General features: G+C 38.7%; 1 protein-coding gene across 6 annotated transcripts in view; it reads right to left on the minus strand.

Annotated features, from left to right (window-relative positions):
* The window catches only part of HERC4 (HECT and RLD domain containing E3 ubiquitin protein ligase 4), a 145,643-nt gene that overhangs the window by 65,822 nt on the left and 60,215 nt on the right, over nucleotides 1-19,606 (minus strand). For all 6 annotated transcript variants that reach the window (XM_066348964.1, XM_066348962.1, XM_066348960.1 and 3 more), the window contains 2 exons: nucleotides 19,246-19,376; nucleotides 1,422-1,582 (listed from right to left, as the gene is read on the minus strand). In XM_066348964.1, the coding sequence (XP_066205061.1) occupies nucleotides 1,422-1,582; nucleotides 19,246-19,376 (292 nt within the window). The remainder of the gene's footprint in view (nucleotides 1-1,421; nucleotides 1,583-19,245; nucleotides 19,377-19,606) is intronic.

Raw genomic sequence — 19,606 nt, forward strand, 5'->3', positions numbered from 1 at the left:
GCTGGCTTGAGCAAGGGGTCACTGGCTCTGTTGGAGCCCCCTGGTCAAGGCACATATGAGAAGCAATCAATGAACACCTAAAAGTTCCACAACAATAAGTTGATGCTTCTCATTTCCCTCCTTTCCTGTCTGTCTCGCTTTCTTGCAAAAAAATCAATCTTCAAGGTTATTCATAACAAAAAGTTATGGACTTTTTCAAATGTCAAACTTCAAAGTATGTTGCTCACTCACCCCTGAATATAGTTTCAATAAACAGAAGTCCCTCAATTCAGAGAAAAATCCTCCCCAAAATCAGACACAGATAAAGAAAATATTTCTGAAGAATAGTATAGGATGGTAAAGAAAAAAAATATGCAAGCATATTTTGACCGTAACAAGCTAAAGTAGTAAATGAGAAACTAGCTCTTGAATATTTCAAATGCTTTAAGGAATAAATTAATGACAATGAAAAATAACCAGATCTATTGAAAGGATAGAAAATAATAAGTAAATTACATATTTGGCTAAAGCAGTAGGGATATAAAAAGAAAATTTTAAAATATTGTTTTAAATAAGCAATACATTCATATTTCAAAAAATAGAATATATTAACAATTTTAAAGTCCCATATATATACCCAAAAGAACTGAAAGCAGGGTCATGAAGAGATATTTGTACATCCATGTTTATGACAGCATTGTTCTCAATAATCAAAAGATGAAAACAATCCTATTGTCCATCAACAGATGAATAAACAAAACAAGTCTAGACATATAATAAAATATTATTCAGCCTTAAAAGAATTCTAACATATGTTACAACATGGATGAACCTTAAAGAGATTATGCTACGCTTATGAAATAAACCAGTCACAAAAGATAAATACTATATGATTCTACTTATCTGAGGTACCTAAATCAAGTCAAATTCATAGAGACAATGTAGAATATAGTGGTTGCCATACAGTGGGGACAGTAAATGAAGAGTTGTTGTTTAATGAAAGATGAAAAGAGTTCTTTAGTTTTGAAAGATAAAAAGAGTTCTGGAGACTGGCTGCACAACAACGCAAATGTACTTAACAGTACTGAACTATACACTTAAAAAATGGTTGCGCTCATAAATTTTAAGTATTGTGTATTTTACCACAATTAAAAATAAAAAACAAAAATACTCTTTTCTATTTGTATCTAGATACTACCCAATTCCCATATATCCAAGCCTCTAAAACCACTTTTTCTTTATTTAGCCCAAGTTCCCTTATTCAAAGAAGCAAATATAAACAAACTGAGCAACCATATACACTGTTTTACTTATGCTTTATTTTCATTAAACAATGTATTTCGAATTCTTTCATTTCAAATACAAAACTTCATGATTAAAGAGCTACATTTAAACAACTTTAATATTAGTGTGTAGCGAAGCTTTAATATAACAGAACTTACCAACATCTGGTGGACACTGCCCATTATAAGAAAACCAATTTCCTTTCACAGTGAAAGGACTTTTCCTGTTGCTTGTTGAACCAGTTCCAAGCTGCCCATTACCACCAAGTCCAAAGGAATAAATTCGTCCTGATGAAGGAACAAAGGCAGAAGTGTGCTGCCTAGAGTAAGACGATAGAAAATCCCAGACTTAATGTTACCTGCTAAGCAATTTACATTTAGTAAATAGCAAACATCAATTGATATAAATTTTCTTATAAAAATAAAACCATTATAATTCTAAAATATTCTGTACAAACTATTTATTACTCTACATTAATGAATTTTGTACCACACAGCTAAGCTTGGTCCAAAAAATTTCCACAAATGCCTCAACTTAAAAAGATCCAGATCTATACGGTAATTCCTTATAACAGATAACTTAGCATTAGAGCTAGCATTTAACTATGTTATCTAAGAAAAGCCCTCCCCATCCCCACCCCCTCTTCCTGCCTCCCTTCCCTGTTAGGTTCCAGTGCAGACCTATGGTCCATAAGGGCCCACTATTTGGGCACCACTCTAAATTTAGTTTTAGGATAAGAGCTGGAAAGCAACCCAGTAACAACCAGAATGTTTGTATATATCGTGTGTGTGTGTGAGAGAGAGAGAGAGTGTGTGTGTGAGAGAGAGAGAGAGAGAGAGAGAGAGAGAATATATATACGCGTGTGTACAGGGGACCAAGGAGCCACCTCAGTTCAACCAGCCTAAGGAAAGCCATGCTAATGAAAGTAAAGCTTAAAAGAGTTGCCCTAATTTGCAGCAAAAATAATAGCCAATCCATCTGACTCACCACCCAAGAAAGAACCAACTCAGCCAATCCAGAGCAAGAAATAAGTATTTATCATTCAATGTCACTAACATGATGTTTACACATACCACTAGGCCAATATAATCATTGTAAACTTTGTCAGTATGTTGAAAATTTAGGCAAAAATGAAAAAATTCTTCTAAAAACTTAACTTACCGATAACTGACACAAGAAAAAATTTAAAAAGCTACCTTATAGCTATTTAAAAATTTTTTAAATGTTTTTAAAATTCAAAAAAAGAAAATATCAGGCCTAGATGGCTTTAATAACAAGGCCTACCAACCTTGAAAGTGGTTTTACTTCAAACAAATAGAAAACAAGAGTACATTCCCCAATTTATATTAGACTAGTATAACCTTTAATAACAAAATCTGATAAAAATAACAGAAAAACACTTAAAGCACACACTATAACTGTGAAATACTGAAAGTTTTCCCACACAGATGAAACAGAACAAGTATATCTTCATCCTTCACCACTTCTAGTGAACATTATCCTGGTATACTAGCCAGGACATTAAGGCAAGAAATTTATATATGCATGTGTTAAGATAAGTATTAGAAATAAAACTAAATTGAGTCACAGATGATATGACTGTGTGTACATGAAAAAGTTATAATTATAAGTGTTTACCCAGGTGGTTAGATTCAAAATCAATATGTAAAGTAAAATTTTAAAATAACAGCATTAAAAAAAAAAGTATGTAAGAATAAAAACACCAGAAGATATACAAGACCTCTATGATAAAAAATTTTAAGTATTAGAAGACATTAAAGTTTCAAGGTTGATTAGAAAAATCAAAATTATAAAGCTAACAACTTTTCTTCTTCCTTTTTTTTCCTCCATTTTTTTTTTCTTTTTTCCTTTTTTAAATCTTAAGTCCCAAAATGTCCTTGACTGGTATCTGATTTCTTGCTCCTCCGTGGGAATGAAGTTTGTATGTGGAAATCCTGGGGCTTCCCCTACTGGTTAGAAGGTGCATCTAATGGCAAACTGTAGAGGGTGGAAGGCGAGGGGATGTTGTGGTTGTTACATCAAGAAACCTCTCCAGGGAATCTAACCAAATATCAGAAATATCTTATGTGCAACTTTATGAAGGTGAGCCTCCGATCCTTGATAGATCTCCACTTGGAACTCATGAAATGGGTAGTTTAGCCCTCCAACCCCTTTTTACAAGTGTTCCTTTGATGTTCTACCCAGGGAGCCAGAAAGCTAGGTTGTGACAAAAGCTAACAACTTTTCATAGATACTCAATACACTACTTATCACAATCCTAAAAAGATGTTTTAAGAGAATTTGACAGGTTTAACATTTCAATGACAGTATAAGCTCAAAGCAGTCAAGGCATTCTGAAAGAAGAGGAACAATAACAAAAACTTGCTTTATCACAAACAACAGATTTAACTGAATTTATTATAGTGTCACAAAAATTATGTAGTGTGAAAGTGGCACAGACTAGACACATGGATTGAAGAAGATAGAGATCACAAAAACAGATCCATGTATTAAGGAACTTAATTTATGCAAACAGTGGCACTAAAGAGTAGGAAGGTGAAAGAGTGGTCAAAGATGGAGCTATGAGAGCATGATTCTGAGAAGATGATGAGTAGGAAGAACCAGGAATCTTGTATTCTCACTTAATCAAAACAATTGCACTGGCAGTATCTGTCTTTTATAACTATGTTGGAACTCTTGAGTTTATTGAAGTCTTGTTATTTCCAGGGAAAGGCTTGGGTGGTAAACTGCAATTGATTTTGGTCAATTTCAGCTCTTAGCACACCACCAGCCCTATGATTGGCAGCGATCCACATACTCCAGGATTAGCCTGTACACAGTTTTTTAGAGCTAAGGTAGGCAATAAAGACTGTGTCCTTCATTTTGAGATTGGTGCTCTGATCACTGATTACTGCTTCTGATCACAGAGGTGCAAACACAAAAGTGGGTAAGCCATTGTTGCACCCCTTTCAACCACTGTACCACTCCAGCTGAAGAGATTTCCAGAGGATTTAAAGCACTGTTGCTTTTTTATCTTATTATCTTCTCACATACACACCCTTCATTTCTTTTTCTTTTCCCCCTTTTGGGAGTCAGACATTCAAATATGTAAGATCTATGACATTCAAAAATAACTGTGTATAAAGGGCAATTTTGAAAGTCACTGTGTATACCCAAAAAAAGGTGCATGCTCAGAAAAGACCTAAGACCTCAGGCTTACTCATCAAACTGATCCCTGGCATACAGATCAACTACAACAATAAAAAACAAAAAGAAAAAAATATTTATAATTGCAGAGAAACAAGATGGCGATGGAGTAGGCGGACGTACCAACTTCCACCTCCCAGAACCAAAGTGGACTACAAACTAATTTTAAGAATTGTCATCTGGAAAAACCAACTTTGGACTAAATTAAGAGGACTCTTCAACCAAGGAACACTGAAGAAATGACAACGAGAATGGTAGGAAAAGCGGAAACGTGGAGAGGGCTGCCCAGCTCCCTGGAGCAAACGGCAGTCGGGAGAGACTCGCGTGGCGGGAAGTGAGTTTAGCAGAGAGGGGAGGGTCCTGAGTCCCAGAACAAAGCCCCAGCCTGCAGCCCCAGAGCCTAGAAGAGGCATATGGACAGTATTTAGCTGGAAACAAGACAGGATACTATTTGTGAGAAAGAGACTGATTTCTCAGACCCAGGATTCTTCTTAAAGGGACCACACAGAAAACCTCCTCACAACAACTAACCCGGGGCTCCAGGGGACGGGGAGAGAGGAGAGGACCGGAGTAGCAGAAAGAGAGTGTAATCTAGGAGGCACAGGGAGAAACATTTTGAGAGACAGCCACCCTAACCTCTGGGACGAGTCACTCCCCAAATCTGAAGTGAATATTTCCCCTGGAAACAGAAATACCAGCAAAGGGATGCAGGACACCAGCCAAACAAGTTCTCCCAAGGCACTCAGAGCAGAGTCGCTTAGAAGGAGGGAGCTTTTGGGACCGCACAGCTAAGGACTCACCTGAGGGCAGGCAGCCGCGGGACATGGAAGTGCAGTTAGGTGGCAAGGGCAGAAGCCGCTGGCCACCACTGAGGCACAGGTATGAGCTCAGTCTTGCCCAGCTGGGGAGGAGGGGACGTGGGAAAGTGGTCAAGCACAGCTGCGGGCCGCTTGCAATACAGCCTACAGGGGGAAGGGCGGGAACTCTGGATGTGGTGGAGACCTGCACTTGAGTAAGGGCACAGGAGCACAGCCCTGACATGCCCATGGAACCGAGACTTGTGGCCTGACTTGGTAGCCGGCTCCTCTCCCCACCAAGGGTGGAGCCAAAAGCCCAGAACAGACGAAGTCCCGCTACTAAGCGTGGGCTCGCAGTCCAACTGGGCCTGTGGAGCTAAGGCTTGTAGCCCTCCCATGAGCGGGCTTCTCCTGAAAGGGCGGGGTGAAAGCCCGGAATAAGGCAGAGACCCGCAGCTGAACAAAGGTGCTCACCTCTGCCCTCAGAACCGAGCATACTGCCACCTGCAGGGGCAGGACAAAGCCCAAAGCCAGCGAGGCTTGTATACCTGAGCATGTGATCACAGCCACTCCCATGAAGGAGAGGAGGAAACCACAGCAAAAGCCGCAGTGGGTAGGCACTGGCAACACCCATACCTGGACGCCCTAGGCAGCAACAGCAGAGAGGGTGGTGGGCCTGCAGACAAATCACACCAAGGGAACACAGAGGCCACACCCAGTGGACTCTAGTGACCAAAACCTTTTTACACAGATAAGATGAGAAAGCAAAGAAATGCAACACAAATGAATCAAGAGAAATCCCCAGGAAAGGACCTGAATGAGTCAGATATAACCAAATTACCAGATGCTGAGTTTCAAATAACGACTGTAAGGATGTTCAAAGATATTAGAACAACAATAGATGGTTATTACGAACACCAAAATAAAGAGATAGCAAATATAAAAAAGGACATTGAAATAATAAAAAAAGACTCAGTCAGGCCCTGGCTGGTTGGCTCAGTGGTAGAGCGTCGGCCTGGCGTGCAGGAGTCCCGGGCTCGATTCCTGTCCAGGGCACATCTGCTTCTCCACCCCTCCCCCTCTCCTTCCTCTCTGTCTCTCTCTTCCCCTCCCGTAGCTGAGGCTCCATTGGAGCAAAGTTGGCCCGGGCGCTGAAGATGGCTCTGTGGCCTCTGTCTCAGGAGCTAGAATGGCTCTGGTAGTAACAGAGCAATGCCCCAGATGGGCAGAGTATCGCCCTCTGGTGGGCAGGCCAGGTGGATCCCGGTCGGGCGCATGCGGAAGTCTGTCTGACTGCCTCCCGTTTTCCAACTTCAGAAAAATACAAAAAATAAAAGAAATAAAAGAATCAGTCAGAAATTACAAATACAGTATCAGAAATGAAGGCCCTGGCTGGTTGGCTCAGCAGTAGAGCGTCGGCCTGGCATGCGGGGGACCGGGTTCGATTCCCGGCCAGGGCACATAGGAGAAGCACCCATTTGCTTCTCCAACCCCCCTCGTTCCTCTCTGTCTCTCTCTTCCCCTCCCGCAGCCAAGACTCCACTGGAGCAAAGATGGCCCGGGCGCTGGGGATGGCTCCTTGGCCTCTGCCCAGGCGCTAGGGTGGCTCTGGTCGCGGCAAAGCAACGCCCCAGAAGGGCAGAGCATCGCCCCCTGGTGGGCAGAGCGTCGCCCCTGGTGGGTGTGCCGGGTGGATCCCGGTCAGGCGCATGTGGGAGTCTGTCTGTCTATCCCCGTTTCCAGCTTCTGAAAAAAAGAAAAAAAAGAAGAAAAAAAAAGAAATGAAGAACACACTGGAAGGAATTAAAATCAGGATGGATGAAGCTGCGAATGGAATCAGCGAGTTAGAGGACAAGATAAATAACGGCACGGAGGCAGAGCAGAAAAAAGAAAAGAGACCATAAAGTCTGAGGAAACTCTAAGAGAGCTCTGTGACACCATGAAGAGAAATAACATCCGCATCATACGGGTTCCTGAAGAAGAAGAGAAAGAACAAGGGATAGAGACTTTGTTTAAACATATCATAGCTGAAAACTTCCCTCAATTAAGGCAGGAAAACATCTCACTAGTTCAAAAAACACAGAGAACTCCATTAAAGAGAAACCCAAAGAAACCTACACCAAGATACATCATAATTAAAATACCAAAGCTAAGTGATAAAGAGAAAATATTAAAAGCTGCTAGAGAAAAAAAGACTATCACCTACAAAGGAGCCCCCATAAGGATGACTTCCGACTTCTCAACAGAAACACTTGAGGCCAGAAGGGAATGGCAAGAAATATTCAAAGTAATGAAAAACAAGAGCCTACAACCAAGACTACTTTATCCAGCAAGGCTATCGTTTAAAATTGAAGGAGAAATAAAAAGCTTTCCAGACAAGAAAAATCTCAAGGAATTCACTAGGACCAAACCAAGGCTGCAAGAAATGCTAAGGGGCCTGTTGTAAACAGATCAAAGGAGAAAAAGAATATAGCAACAGAGGAATACAGTTTTAAAGAATAAAATGGCAATAAACAACTACATAACCTTAAATGTAAATGGATTAAATGATCTGATCAAAAGACATAGGGTAACTGCGTAGATAAGAAAACAGGACCTATACATATGCTGTCTACAAGAGACACACCTTAAAAAAGATACACATAGACTGAAGATAAAAAGGATGGAAAAAAATATTTCACGTAAATGGAAATGAAAAAAAAGCTGGGTAGCAATACTTATATCAGACAAAATGGACTTTAAAGCAAAGACTATAGTAAGAGATAAAGAAGGTCACTACATAATGATAAAGGGAGCAATCCAACAGAAAGATATAACCATTATAAATATCTACACACCTAATATAGGAGCACTTAATATATATAGCAGACTTTGATGGATTGGAAGGGCAAGATGAACAATACTATAATAATAGGGGATTTCAATACCCCACTAATATCACTAGATAGATCCTCAAGAAAGAAAATTAACAAAGAAACAGTTGACTTAAAGGACATACTAGCCTGACCTGTGGTGGCGCAGTGGATAAAGTGTCAACCTGGAAACAATGAGGTTGCCGGTTCAAAGCCCTGGGCTTGCCTGGTCAAGGCACATATGGGAAGTGATGCTTCCTGCTCCTCCCCCCTTCTCTCTCTCTCCCTCTCTCTCACTCTTTCTCCTCTCTATAATGAATAAATAAAAAATCCTTAAAAAAAAAAAAAAAAACCTAAAAAAAAAAGTTAAAAAAAAAAAAAAAAAAAAAGACATACTAGATCAACTCAATTTAATAGATATCTTCAGAACCTTTCACCCTAAAGTAGCAGAATATACATTCTTTTCAAGTGCTCATGGAACATTCTCTAGGATAGACCACATGTTAGGGCACAAAAGCGGCCTCAACAAATTTAAGAAGATTGAAATCATATTAAGCACTTTCTCTGATCACAATGGCATGAAACTAGAAATCAACCACAATAGAAAAACTGAAAAATACTCAAACACTTGGAAACTAAATAGCATGTTATTATTAAATAACAAATAGGTTAACAATGAGATCAAAAAAGAAACTGCAGGGCGTGGTGGCGCGCGCCTATAGTCCCAGCTACTCGGGAGGCTGAGGCGGGAGGGAGGATCGCTTGAGCCCAGGAGTTCTGGGCTGTAGTGCGCTATGCCGATCGGGTGTCCGATTGGCATCAATATGGTGACCTCCCGGGAGCGGGGGACAACCAGGTTGCCTAAGGAGGGGTGAACCGGCCCAGGTCGAAAAAAAAAAATTAAAAAATTCCTAGAAACGAACGATAACAAGTATACATCAACTGAAAATATATGGGACACAGCAAAAGAAGTCCTGAGAGGGAAGTTCATAGCATTACATACATACCTCAAGAAGCTAGAAAAAGCTCAAATAAACAACTTGACCCTGCATCTAAAAGAATTAGAAAAAGAACAGCAAGTAAAGCCCAGAGCTAGTAGAAGGAAGGAGATAATAAAGATCAGAGCAGAAATAAATGACATAGAGGGTAAAGAAACAATACAGAGGATCAATGAAACCAGGAGCTGGTTCTTTCAAAAAGGTGAACAAGGTCGATGAACCTTTAACCAGACTCACCAAGAAAAAAAGAGAGAGGACTCAAATAAATAAAATTAAAAATGAGAGTGGAGAAATAACAACTGACACAACAGAAATACAAAATATAGTAAGAAAATACTATGAAGAACTGTATGCCAAAACACTAGACAACCTAGATGAAATGGATAAATTCTTTAAAACATATAATCTTCCAAAAATTAATCTGGAAGAATCAGAAAACCTAAACAGACCAATTACACAAATGAGAAAGAAACAGTTATCAAAAAACTCCCAAAAAAGAAAAGTCCTGGGACTGATGGCTTCACAAGTGAATTCTACCAGATATTCAAAGAAAAACTAACTCCTATCCTTCTCAAGTTATTTCAGAAAATTCAAGAGGAAGGAAGACTTCCAAGCTCCTTTTATAAGGCGAGTATAATTCTGACTCCAAAACCAGGCAAAGACAACACAAAGAAAGAAAATTATAGGCCAATATCCTTGATGAATATAGATGCAAAAATCCTCAACAAAATATTAGCAAACCATATCCAGCAATATATGAAAAAATCATACACCGTGATCAAGTGGGATTTATTCTTGGGAGGCAAGGCTGGTACAATATTCGCAAATCAATCAATGTGATTCATCACATAAACAAAAGGAAGGAGAAAAAAACCACATGATAATTTCAATAGATGCAGAAAAAGCATTTGATAAAATCCAGAACCCATTCATGATCAAAATTCTCAGCAAAGTGGGAATACAGGGAACATACCTCAACATGATAAAGGCCATCTATGACAAACCCACAGCCAACATCATACTCAATGGGCAAAAATTAAAAGCAATTCCCTTAAGATCAGGAACAAGGCAGGGGTGCCCCCTTTCTCCACTCTTATTCAACATAGTTCTGGATGTCCTAGCCATAGCAATCAGACCAAAAAAAAGAAATAAAAGGCATCCAAATTGGAAAAGAAGAAGTAAAACTATCATTATTTGAGATGATATGATATTGTATATAGAAAACCCTAAAGTCGCAGTCAAAAAATTACTAGACCTGATAAATGAATTCAGCAAAGTGGCAGGATATAAAATTAATACTCAGAGATCAGAGGCATTTTTATACACTAACAATGAACTGTCAGAAAGAGGAATTAAGGAAGCAATCCCCTTTACTGTTACAACCAAAAAAATAAAGTACCTAGGAATAAATTTAACAAGGGTGATTAAAGACTTGTACTCGGAAAATTATAAAACATTGATAAAAGAAATCAGGGAAGATACAAACAAGTGGAAGCATATACAGTGCTCATGGTTAGGAATAATAAACATCATTAAAATGTCTATATTACCCAAAGCAATTTATAAATTCAATGCAATACCAATTAAAATACCAATGACTTACTTCAAAGATATAGAACACATATTCCAAAACTTTATATGGAACCAAAAGAGAACACAAATAGCCTCAGCAATCTTGAAAATGAAGAATAAAGAGGGAGGTATCACACTTCCTGATATCAAGTTATACTACAAGGCCATTGTACTCAAAACAGCCTGATACTGGCATGAGAACAGGTATATAGATCAAGGGAACAGAACAGAGAACCCAGAAATAAACCCAAAGCTCTATGGACAACTGATATTTGACAAAGGAGGTAAGAGAATACAATGGAGTAAAGACAGCCTGTTCAACAAATGGTGTTGGGAAAATTGGACAGCTACCTGCAAAAAAATGAAACTAGACCACCAACTTACACCGTTCACAAAAATAAACTCAAAATGGATAAAAGACTTAAATGTAAGCCGTGAAACCATAAGTATCTTAGAAGAAAACATAGGCAGTAAGCTCTCCGACATCTCTCGTAGCAATATATTTGCCGATGTATCTCCACAGGAAGTGAAATAAAAGACAGGATAAATAAATGGGACTATATCAAACTAAAAAGCTTCTGCACAGCTAAAGACAATAAGAACAGAATAAAAAGATAAACTACACAATGGGGAATATATCTGACAATACGTCTGACAAGGGGTTAATAACCAAAATTTATAAAGAACTTGTAAAACTCAATACCAGGAAGACAAACAATCCAATCCAAAAATGGGCTAAAGAAATGAATAGACACTTCTCCAAAGAGGACATAGAGATGGCCAATAGGCATATGAAAAAATGCTCAATATCACTAATCATTAGAGAAATGCAAATTAAAACCACAATGAGATATCACCTCATACCAGTCAGAACGGCGCTCATCAACAAAACAACACAGAGTAAGTGCTGGCGAGGATGTGGAAAAAAGGGAACCCTCCTGCACTGCTGGTGGGAATGCAGTCTGGTGCAGCCACTGTGGAAAACAGTATGGAGATTCCTCAAGAAATTAAAAATCAAACTGCCTTTTGACCCAGCTATATACCACTTTTAGGAATATACCCCAAGAACACCATACACTTTTTCAAAAGTAGAAATGCACCCCCATGTTTACAGCAGCATTGTTCATAATAGCCAAGATCTGGAAACAGCCCAAGTGTCCGTCAGTGAATGAGTGGATTAAAAAGCTTTGATACATATATACTATGGAATACTACTCAGCCATAAGAAATGATGACATCGGATCATTTACAACAACATGGATGAACCTTGATAACATTATACTGAGCGAAATAAGTAAATCAGAAAAGACTAAGAACTGTATGATTCCATACAGAGGTGGCACATGAAAATGAGACTCAGAGACATGCATAAGAGTGTCGGGTTATGGGGTGGGGGGAGGAGATTGAGAGGATTGGCGGAGGGGAGGGGCACAAAGAAAACCAGTTAGAAGGTGACGGAAGACAATTGGACTTTGGGTGATGGAATGCAGCATAATCAAATGTCAAAATAACCTAGAGATGTTTTCTCTGAACCTATGTACCCTGATTTATCAATGTCACCCCATTGAAATAAATAAATAAATAAATATCTAATCATTTACACCTGAAACTATAAAAAAAAAAAATTGCAAACCCTGGAGAAGGAAGAAAATCTGGTTTCCACATTTACCACGTATTACCAGTTAAAAAAAAAAATCATAGGCATACAAATAATGGAATGTATGGCCCATTTAAAGAAGGAAAACCAATATAGGAAAGTAAAATCATACAACCACTTTGGAGGTTTCTTACAAAACTAATCATACTATTACGATATTATCCAGCAATTAGGCTCATTATTTATCCAAAGGAGTTAAAAACTTGTGTTCACACAAAATCCTGCAAACAAACATTTATAACATAATTATTCATAACTACTTAAAATCAACTAATATATCCTTCAGTAGGTGAATGGATAAAGAAACCATTATACATCCAGACAATTAAACGCTAAAAAGAAAACAGCAATCAGGCAATGGAAAAACATGGAGGATCTAACTGCATATTACTAAGTGAATAAAAGGCAACTTTAGAAGGCTACATACTGTATGATTCCAACTATATGATATTCTGAAAAAGACAAAACTATGAGAGTAAAAAGATAAGTGATTACCTGCATTTAGGTAGGAGGGAGAAATGAATAGGTGAAGCATGCAGGATTTCTAGGGCAGTGAAATTATTCAATATAATACATCACAGAAATCTGTCTGTACCCTCCATTTAATTTTGTGGTGAACTTAAAACTGCTATAAATAAAGTCTATTCAACCCTAATAAATACCAAATAATGAATCTTAAAAGACAAAAACAAACAATTATCTTAAAATGCTCAAAAACTGACTGACCAGAGGTTGTGCAGTGGATAGAGCGTCAACCTGGGATGCTGAGGTCCAAGGTTCAAACCCCTAGGTGGCTGGCTTGAAGCTCAAGGTCACTGGCTTAGCTGAAACCCTGCCCCAGTCAAGGCATGCATGAGAAGCAACCAATAAACAACTGAAGTGAAGCAACTACGAACTGATGTTTCTCATCTCTCTCCTCCTTTTCTCCTTTGTGTCTCTCTCAAAAACAAAAGAGAATAACACAGCTTTACAAAAAAAAAAACCCAAAACTAGAAGAAAATAAAGATTAGAACTGAGATAAATGACAGAAAGAGAATAGAAACATATCTAAACTCAATAAAAACAAAGAGCAACAAAAACCTTTACAAAGAGCAACAAAATTGACAACACTTTAGCAAGACTGACTAAAAGAATAGGAATTATTAAAATCATAAATGAAGCCTGACCTGTGGTGGCACAGTGATAAAGTACGGTATCAACCTGGAACGTTGAGGTCACCAGTTCAAAACCCTGGGCTTGTCTGGTCAAGGCACATAAAGGAAGCAACTACCATGAGTTGATACTTCTGCTTCTCCCCCCTTTCTTTCTCTCCCTCTCTTTCTCTCTATCTCCTCTCTAAAAATCAGTAATTTTTTTTAATCATAAATGAAAGTAGAGACATTACTACTAATGCTGCTTAAATAAAAATGGTCATAAGAAAGTACTATACACAATAATTTGCCAACAAAATTAGATCTCATATGTAGATGGAATGAAAAAAATCCTAGAAATACAAAATGTACTCACTATATCAAAAGAAAAAGAAAATTAGAATAGTCCTATAACTAGTAAAAAGATTAAAACAATCAAAAAACTCCCAACAGCCTGACCAGGCGGTGGCACAGTGGATAGAGCGTCGGACTGGGATGTGGAGGACCCAGGTTCGAGACCCCGAGGTCTCCAGCTTGAGCGCAGGCTCATCTCGTTTGAGCAAAAAGCTCACCAGCTTGGACCCAAGGTTGCTGGCTGGAGCAAGGGGTTACTCGGTCTGCTGAAGGCCCGCGGTCAAGGCACATATGAGAAAGCAATCAATGAACAACTAAGGTGTCGCAACGAAAAACTGATAATTGATGCTTGTCATCTCTCTCTGTTCCTGTCTGTCCCTATCTATCCCTTTCACTGACTCTCTCTCTATCTCTGTAAAAAAGGGAAAAAAAAAAAATCTCCCAACAAAGAAAAGCCTTGAACCAAATGGCTTCACTGGTGAATTAAATCATTTAAAGAACATGAATTCTTACACTTTTTGAAAAAAATTAAGTGGAAACATTCGAACTCATTCTATGAGGCCAGCATAATATTGATATAAAAGCCCAAGAAGCACACTACAAAAAAAAAAAAAAAAAAAAAAAAATAGAGACCATTATTCCTTATGAACACCAATGCAAAAATTCTCAAAAGAACACATACAAACTGAATTCAGTAGCATATTAAAAACACTATACAGGTCTGACCAGTGGGTAGTGTTGACCTAGGAAGCTGAGGTCAAAGGTTCGAAACCGTAAGGTCAATGGCTTGAGCTTGGGCTTGCCGGCTTGAGCAAGGGAGCAAGGGGTTACTGGCTCACTTGAGCCACCTTTCCTCATCAAGGCATGTGTGAGAAGCAATCAATGAACAAGTGAAGGAACTACCATTAGATGCTTCTCATCTCTCTCCTCCCTCTCTATTTTCCTTCCTGCCTCTCTCAAATCAATTCAAAAAAAAAAAAAGGATATATGGCATAACCAACTAGAATTTATTCCTGGAATACAAGGATAGTTTAACATACAGAAACCAATCATACAACATAAACAGAATAAAGAAAATACTCACATGATCACCTCAACTGATGCAGATAAAAAAATTCAAAAGAGTTGACGCCCTTTCACCTGACCAGGTGGTGGCACAGTGGATAGAGCATCAGATTGGGACATGGAGGACCCCGAGGACACCAGCTTGAGCTCAGGCTCATCTGGTTTGAGCAAAGCTCACCAGCTTGAGCCCAAGGTCGCTGGCTTGAGCAAGGGGTCACTTGGTCAGCTGCAGCTCACCCCCCCACCCCTCTTATATGTTAAGGCACATAATAGAAAGCAATCAATGAAAAACTAAAGTGCCACAATGAAGAACTGATGCTTCTCATCTCTCTCCCTTCCTGTCTGTCCTTACCTGTCCTTCTCTGTCACACACACACACACACAAAAGTCAATGTCCTTTCATAATAAAAGCGTCAAACTGCCTGATGGGTGGTGGCACTGTGGACAGAGTTTTGACCTGGGACACTGAGGTCAAAACCCCAAAGTTTTCAGCTTGAGCATGGGATCATCAACATGATCCCATGGTTGCTGGCTTGAAGCCCAAGGTTGCTGGCTTGAGCAAGGGGTCATTGGATTGGCTGGAGCCCCCCCAAGCAAGGGACATATGAGAAGCAATCAATAAACAACTAAAAGTTCTGCAACTATGAGTTGATGCTTCTCGTCTCTCCCCTTTCCTTCCTGTCTCTCTCATTAAAAAGATAAAATAAAAGCCCTCAAAAAAGAAACAGAAGAAAACTAACTCAACATAATAAAAGCCATGTATAAGAAATCCACAGCAAACATACTCAGTAATGAAAAACTGATAGCTTTCCCTCTAAGATCAAGAACAAGACAAAAATGCCTGCTTTGACCACTTCTATTAAACTTGGTACTGGAAGTTTTAGCCAGAACAATTAGGCATGGAAAAGAAATAAAAGGCATCTAAATCAGAAAGGAATTAACAAAATTATCTCTGTATACAGATTATGATTTCATATGCAGAAAACGTTAAAGTATCCACCAAAAAAACTATTAGAGCTAATAAAAATCAATATGCAAAACGCAGTTGCATTTCTATACACTAGACAGAACAATCCAAAAAGAAATTAAGAAAATGCCATTTACAGTATTATCAAAAAGAATAAATATATAAGAATTAACTTAAGCAAAAAGGTAAAGTCAATAAAAACTACAAGATATTACTGAAAAAAATTAAAGATATAAATAAATTAAAAGATATCCCATATTCAGGGGTTGGAAAACTTAATATTGTTAAGATGTAAATACTTCCCAAATGATCTACAGATTCAATGCAATCCCTATAAATCATGAAAATGCAAATTAAAATCATGATTAAGTAATACTACATATCCAAGAATTAAAATATTTAAAAGTTGGACAATACCAAATGGTGACAAAGACACCAAATGTCAGGAATTTTCATACAGTACTAATGGGAATGTAAACTGGTATAACCATTTTGGTAAACAGGGTGACATTAACTCACAAAATTCAAGTTAAGTATCCTCTATAACCCAGCAACTCTATTCTAAGTATATACTTTAGAAATACAAACATCACTTAACAAATGTTCTAAACAACATTTGTAATTGATAAAAAAATGGAAGCACCCAAATGCCCATTAGTAATAGAATAATTATTTACACATATAATTAAATATAACACAGCAATGAGACCTAATGATAAGGAGCCATAGCTACACATAGGGATAATCATGTAGTATGATGTTAAAAAAAAAAGTCATGGAAGGCTACCTACAGTGTGATTCCATGTATCTGAAGCTATCAGTGGGTAAAACTAAACTGTATTGTATAAGGATATATACTAGATCAGTAAGAAGCTAAGTGCTTAAACTGAGTTAACTAGTCAAAATACATTTTACCTCTTGGGGTCTATATAATTTTTTTATTATTTTTAAATTATTTTTTATTGATTATTTTAGAGGTAGGGAGAAGGGGGGAGGGGAAAAGAGAGAAAGTAAGTGGGGGGAGAAGCAGGAAGCATCAACTTAGTTGCTTCTTGTATGTGCCTTGACAGGGAAGCCCAGATTTTCAAACCAAGGACCTCAGTATTCCAGGTCAGAACTTTATCCACTGTGCCACCAGAGGTCTTGGGGTATATATAATTTAAACAACCAAAGACAAAGCTCATTTCAAGGTTCTGACTTTTCTATTTACTCTGAACTGGGAATCAAAAGATCTGTATTCTAATTCAATTTTCACCATAAACTAATCAAATGTGTTAGTCAATTCCCTTTCTTAAAAAAGGGTGAAAACAAAAAAGATCTAGATTTTCCCTTCAAGTGTGATGCTATCAACAAAACAGTATTACTTATGTTATATCTTGTCTCAGTTAAAGAAAGGTATAATAATCAGTATAAAAAATTTTTTCACAGCCCTGGCCAGTTGACTCAGTGGATACAGCATTGGCCTAGTGTATGGATATCCTGAACTCAGTTCCTAATCAGAGTACACAAGAAAAGTGACCATTTACTTTTCTCCCCCTCCACCTCTGCCTTCCACAGCCAGTGGTTCAATTGGTTGCAGCATCGGCTTGTGCACTGAGGCTTGTGCTCAGTTGGTCCAGGGGTCTGTCTCAGGCACTAAAAATAGTTCGGCTGATTCGAGCATCAGCCCAAGATGGGGGTTACTAGGTGGATCCTGGTCAGGGGACAAGCAGAAATCTGTCTCACTATCTCCCCTCCTCACACTTAAAGATATATACATATATATTTCTCCTGTTAATATGACTACTTAGTAGCACAAATTAGGCATTAGATGAGAATTTTTTATCTTAGATTACCAGATTCCTTAATAACACATTTTAAAAAATTCTTACTTTCAGCTGAAACTGCCATCTTCCACTAATTTGCAAAAATGACCAACACAAATGGAAAGAGAGGCATCCCTGTATGTTCTCTAGGCCTTTTAGAAAATATGAAGTTGGAGTTACCTCAAAAAATTAAAAAGGCCCTGGCCGGTTGGCTCAGCGGTAGAGCGTCGGCCTGGCGTGCGGGGGACCCAGGTTCAATTCCTGGCCAGGGCACATAGGAGAAGCGCCCATTTGCTTCTCCACCCCCCCTCCTTCCTCTCTGTCTCTCTCTTCCCCTCCCGCAGCCAAGGCTCCATTGGAGCAAAGATGGCCCGGGCGCTGGGGATGGCTCCTTGGCCTCTGCCCCAGGCGCTAGAGTGGCTCTGGTCGCGGCAGAGCGACGCCCCGGAGGGGCAGAGCATCACCCCCTGGTGGGCAGAGCTTCGCCCTGGTGGGCGTGCCGGGTGGATCCCGGTCGGGCGCATGCGGGAGTCTGTCTGTCTCTCCCTGGTTCCAGCTTCAGAAAAATACAAAAAAAAAAAAAATTAAAAACACAACTAACTGCCTTATGACCCAAGGATTCCACTTCTGGGAATTTATCCAAAGAAACCCAAAACACTAAGTCAAAAGAATATATGCACCGGCCACTATGTTCACTGCAGAGTTATTTACAATAGCCAAGATTTGGAAGCAGCCCAAGTGCCTATCAGCAGATAAGTAGAAAAAAATGCAGTAGTACAAGAGAATGCCACTCCATTGTAAGAAAAAAGAAAATAGTACCTTTTGTGACAGCATGAATAGACCTGGAGAGTATTACACTAAGTGAAATAGCTAGTCAGAGAAAGACAAGTACAATATGATTTCACTATATGTAGAATCTAATGAACAAAACTAACTAACAAGCAAAACAGAGACAGATTCATAGAGAGTAGGCTGACAGCTGTCAGGGGTGGCTGGGGGGTGTTCGGTAAGAAGGGTGGCAGGATTCAGCAAAAAAGGACAAGAAAGATTAAAGGACTGAAGCTCCAGCCTGCTCTGCCCACAAAATCAGACTTTGTGAGACTTGAGTGGCTAGAACCAATTCCCTACAAATTCGTGGCATAACAAACAGATGTCAAAAAAATATAAAACCCTCTGAACTGTTAAAAAAATATATTCCCTAAGTAATTGTGTTATACAAACCAAAATATAGAAGGTCCTTGGGTTAAGACACAGTTCTGTTCCTACAACAGTGATGAACCTGAATTTTGGTGTAAGTCGAAACACACCCTGGCCTAAGTCATTAACCTATCCTAACACAGTTGTAAAATCATAATCTAAAACATAAAAACACAAGCCACAGAAAAATACTGCGTCTTCTATCACTACACACAAACAAACTAGTTCACCCACATACTCTGTAAGTATGATGCTAACAACGTAAGTCAAAACACTCACGTCTCAGTTATTTTGTTTTTATGAGAGTATTTAAACTTGAAAAGATGTATGTTGAGACTGCCGTAACTCAAGGACCCCCTGTACTCTTATGTAACAGCTTACCTGCCACAAGCAATCTGAGTGACAATGCTTCCCATAAGTTCAAAAACTTTTCTTGGGTTTATTTCATGACTAGTAGAGTTATGACCCAACTGACCATACCCTCCAGCTCCAAAAGTAAATACTCCACCTTCCTAAAAAAAGACAAAACCCTGTATAATTATAAGGCCTGATAAAAGAAAATAATTTTCAGGAAAATAAATCTTTAATAGGGAGTTTTTTACTTTTATTATCTTCACAAAACAGATGATACCTGGCAATTTAAAATAAAATGTCTTAAAACAAAGAGAGTTCCGGGTTCATGGCTAAGTATTTTCACATATTTTTAGAGTATTTAATTATGTTCTTGTCATTATATTTAGTT

This window comes from Saccopteryx leptura, chromosome 9 (assembly GCF_036850995.1).
Source record: "Saccopteryx leptura isolate mSacLep1 chromosome 9, mSacLep1_pri_phased_curated, whole genome shotgun sequence".
In the NCBI taxonomy this organism is placed as follows: Eukaryota; Metazoa; Chordata; class Mammalia; order Chiroptera; family Emballonuridae; genus Saccopteryx; species Saccopteryx leptura.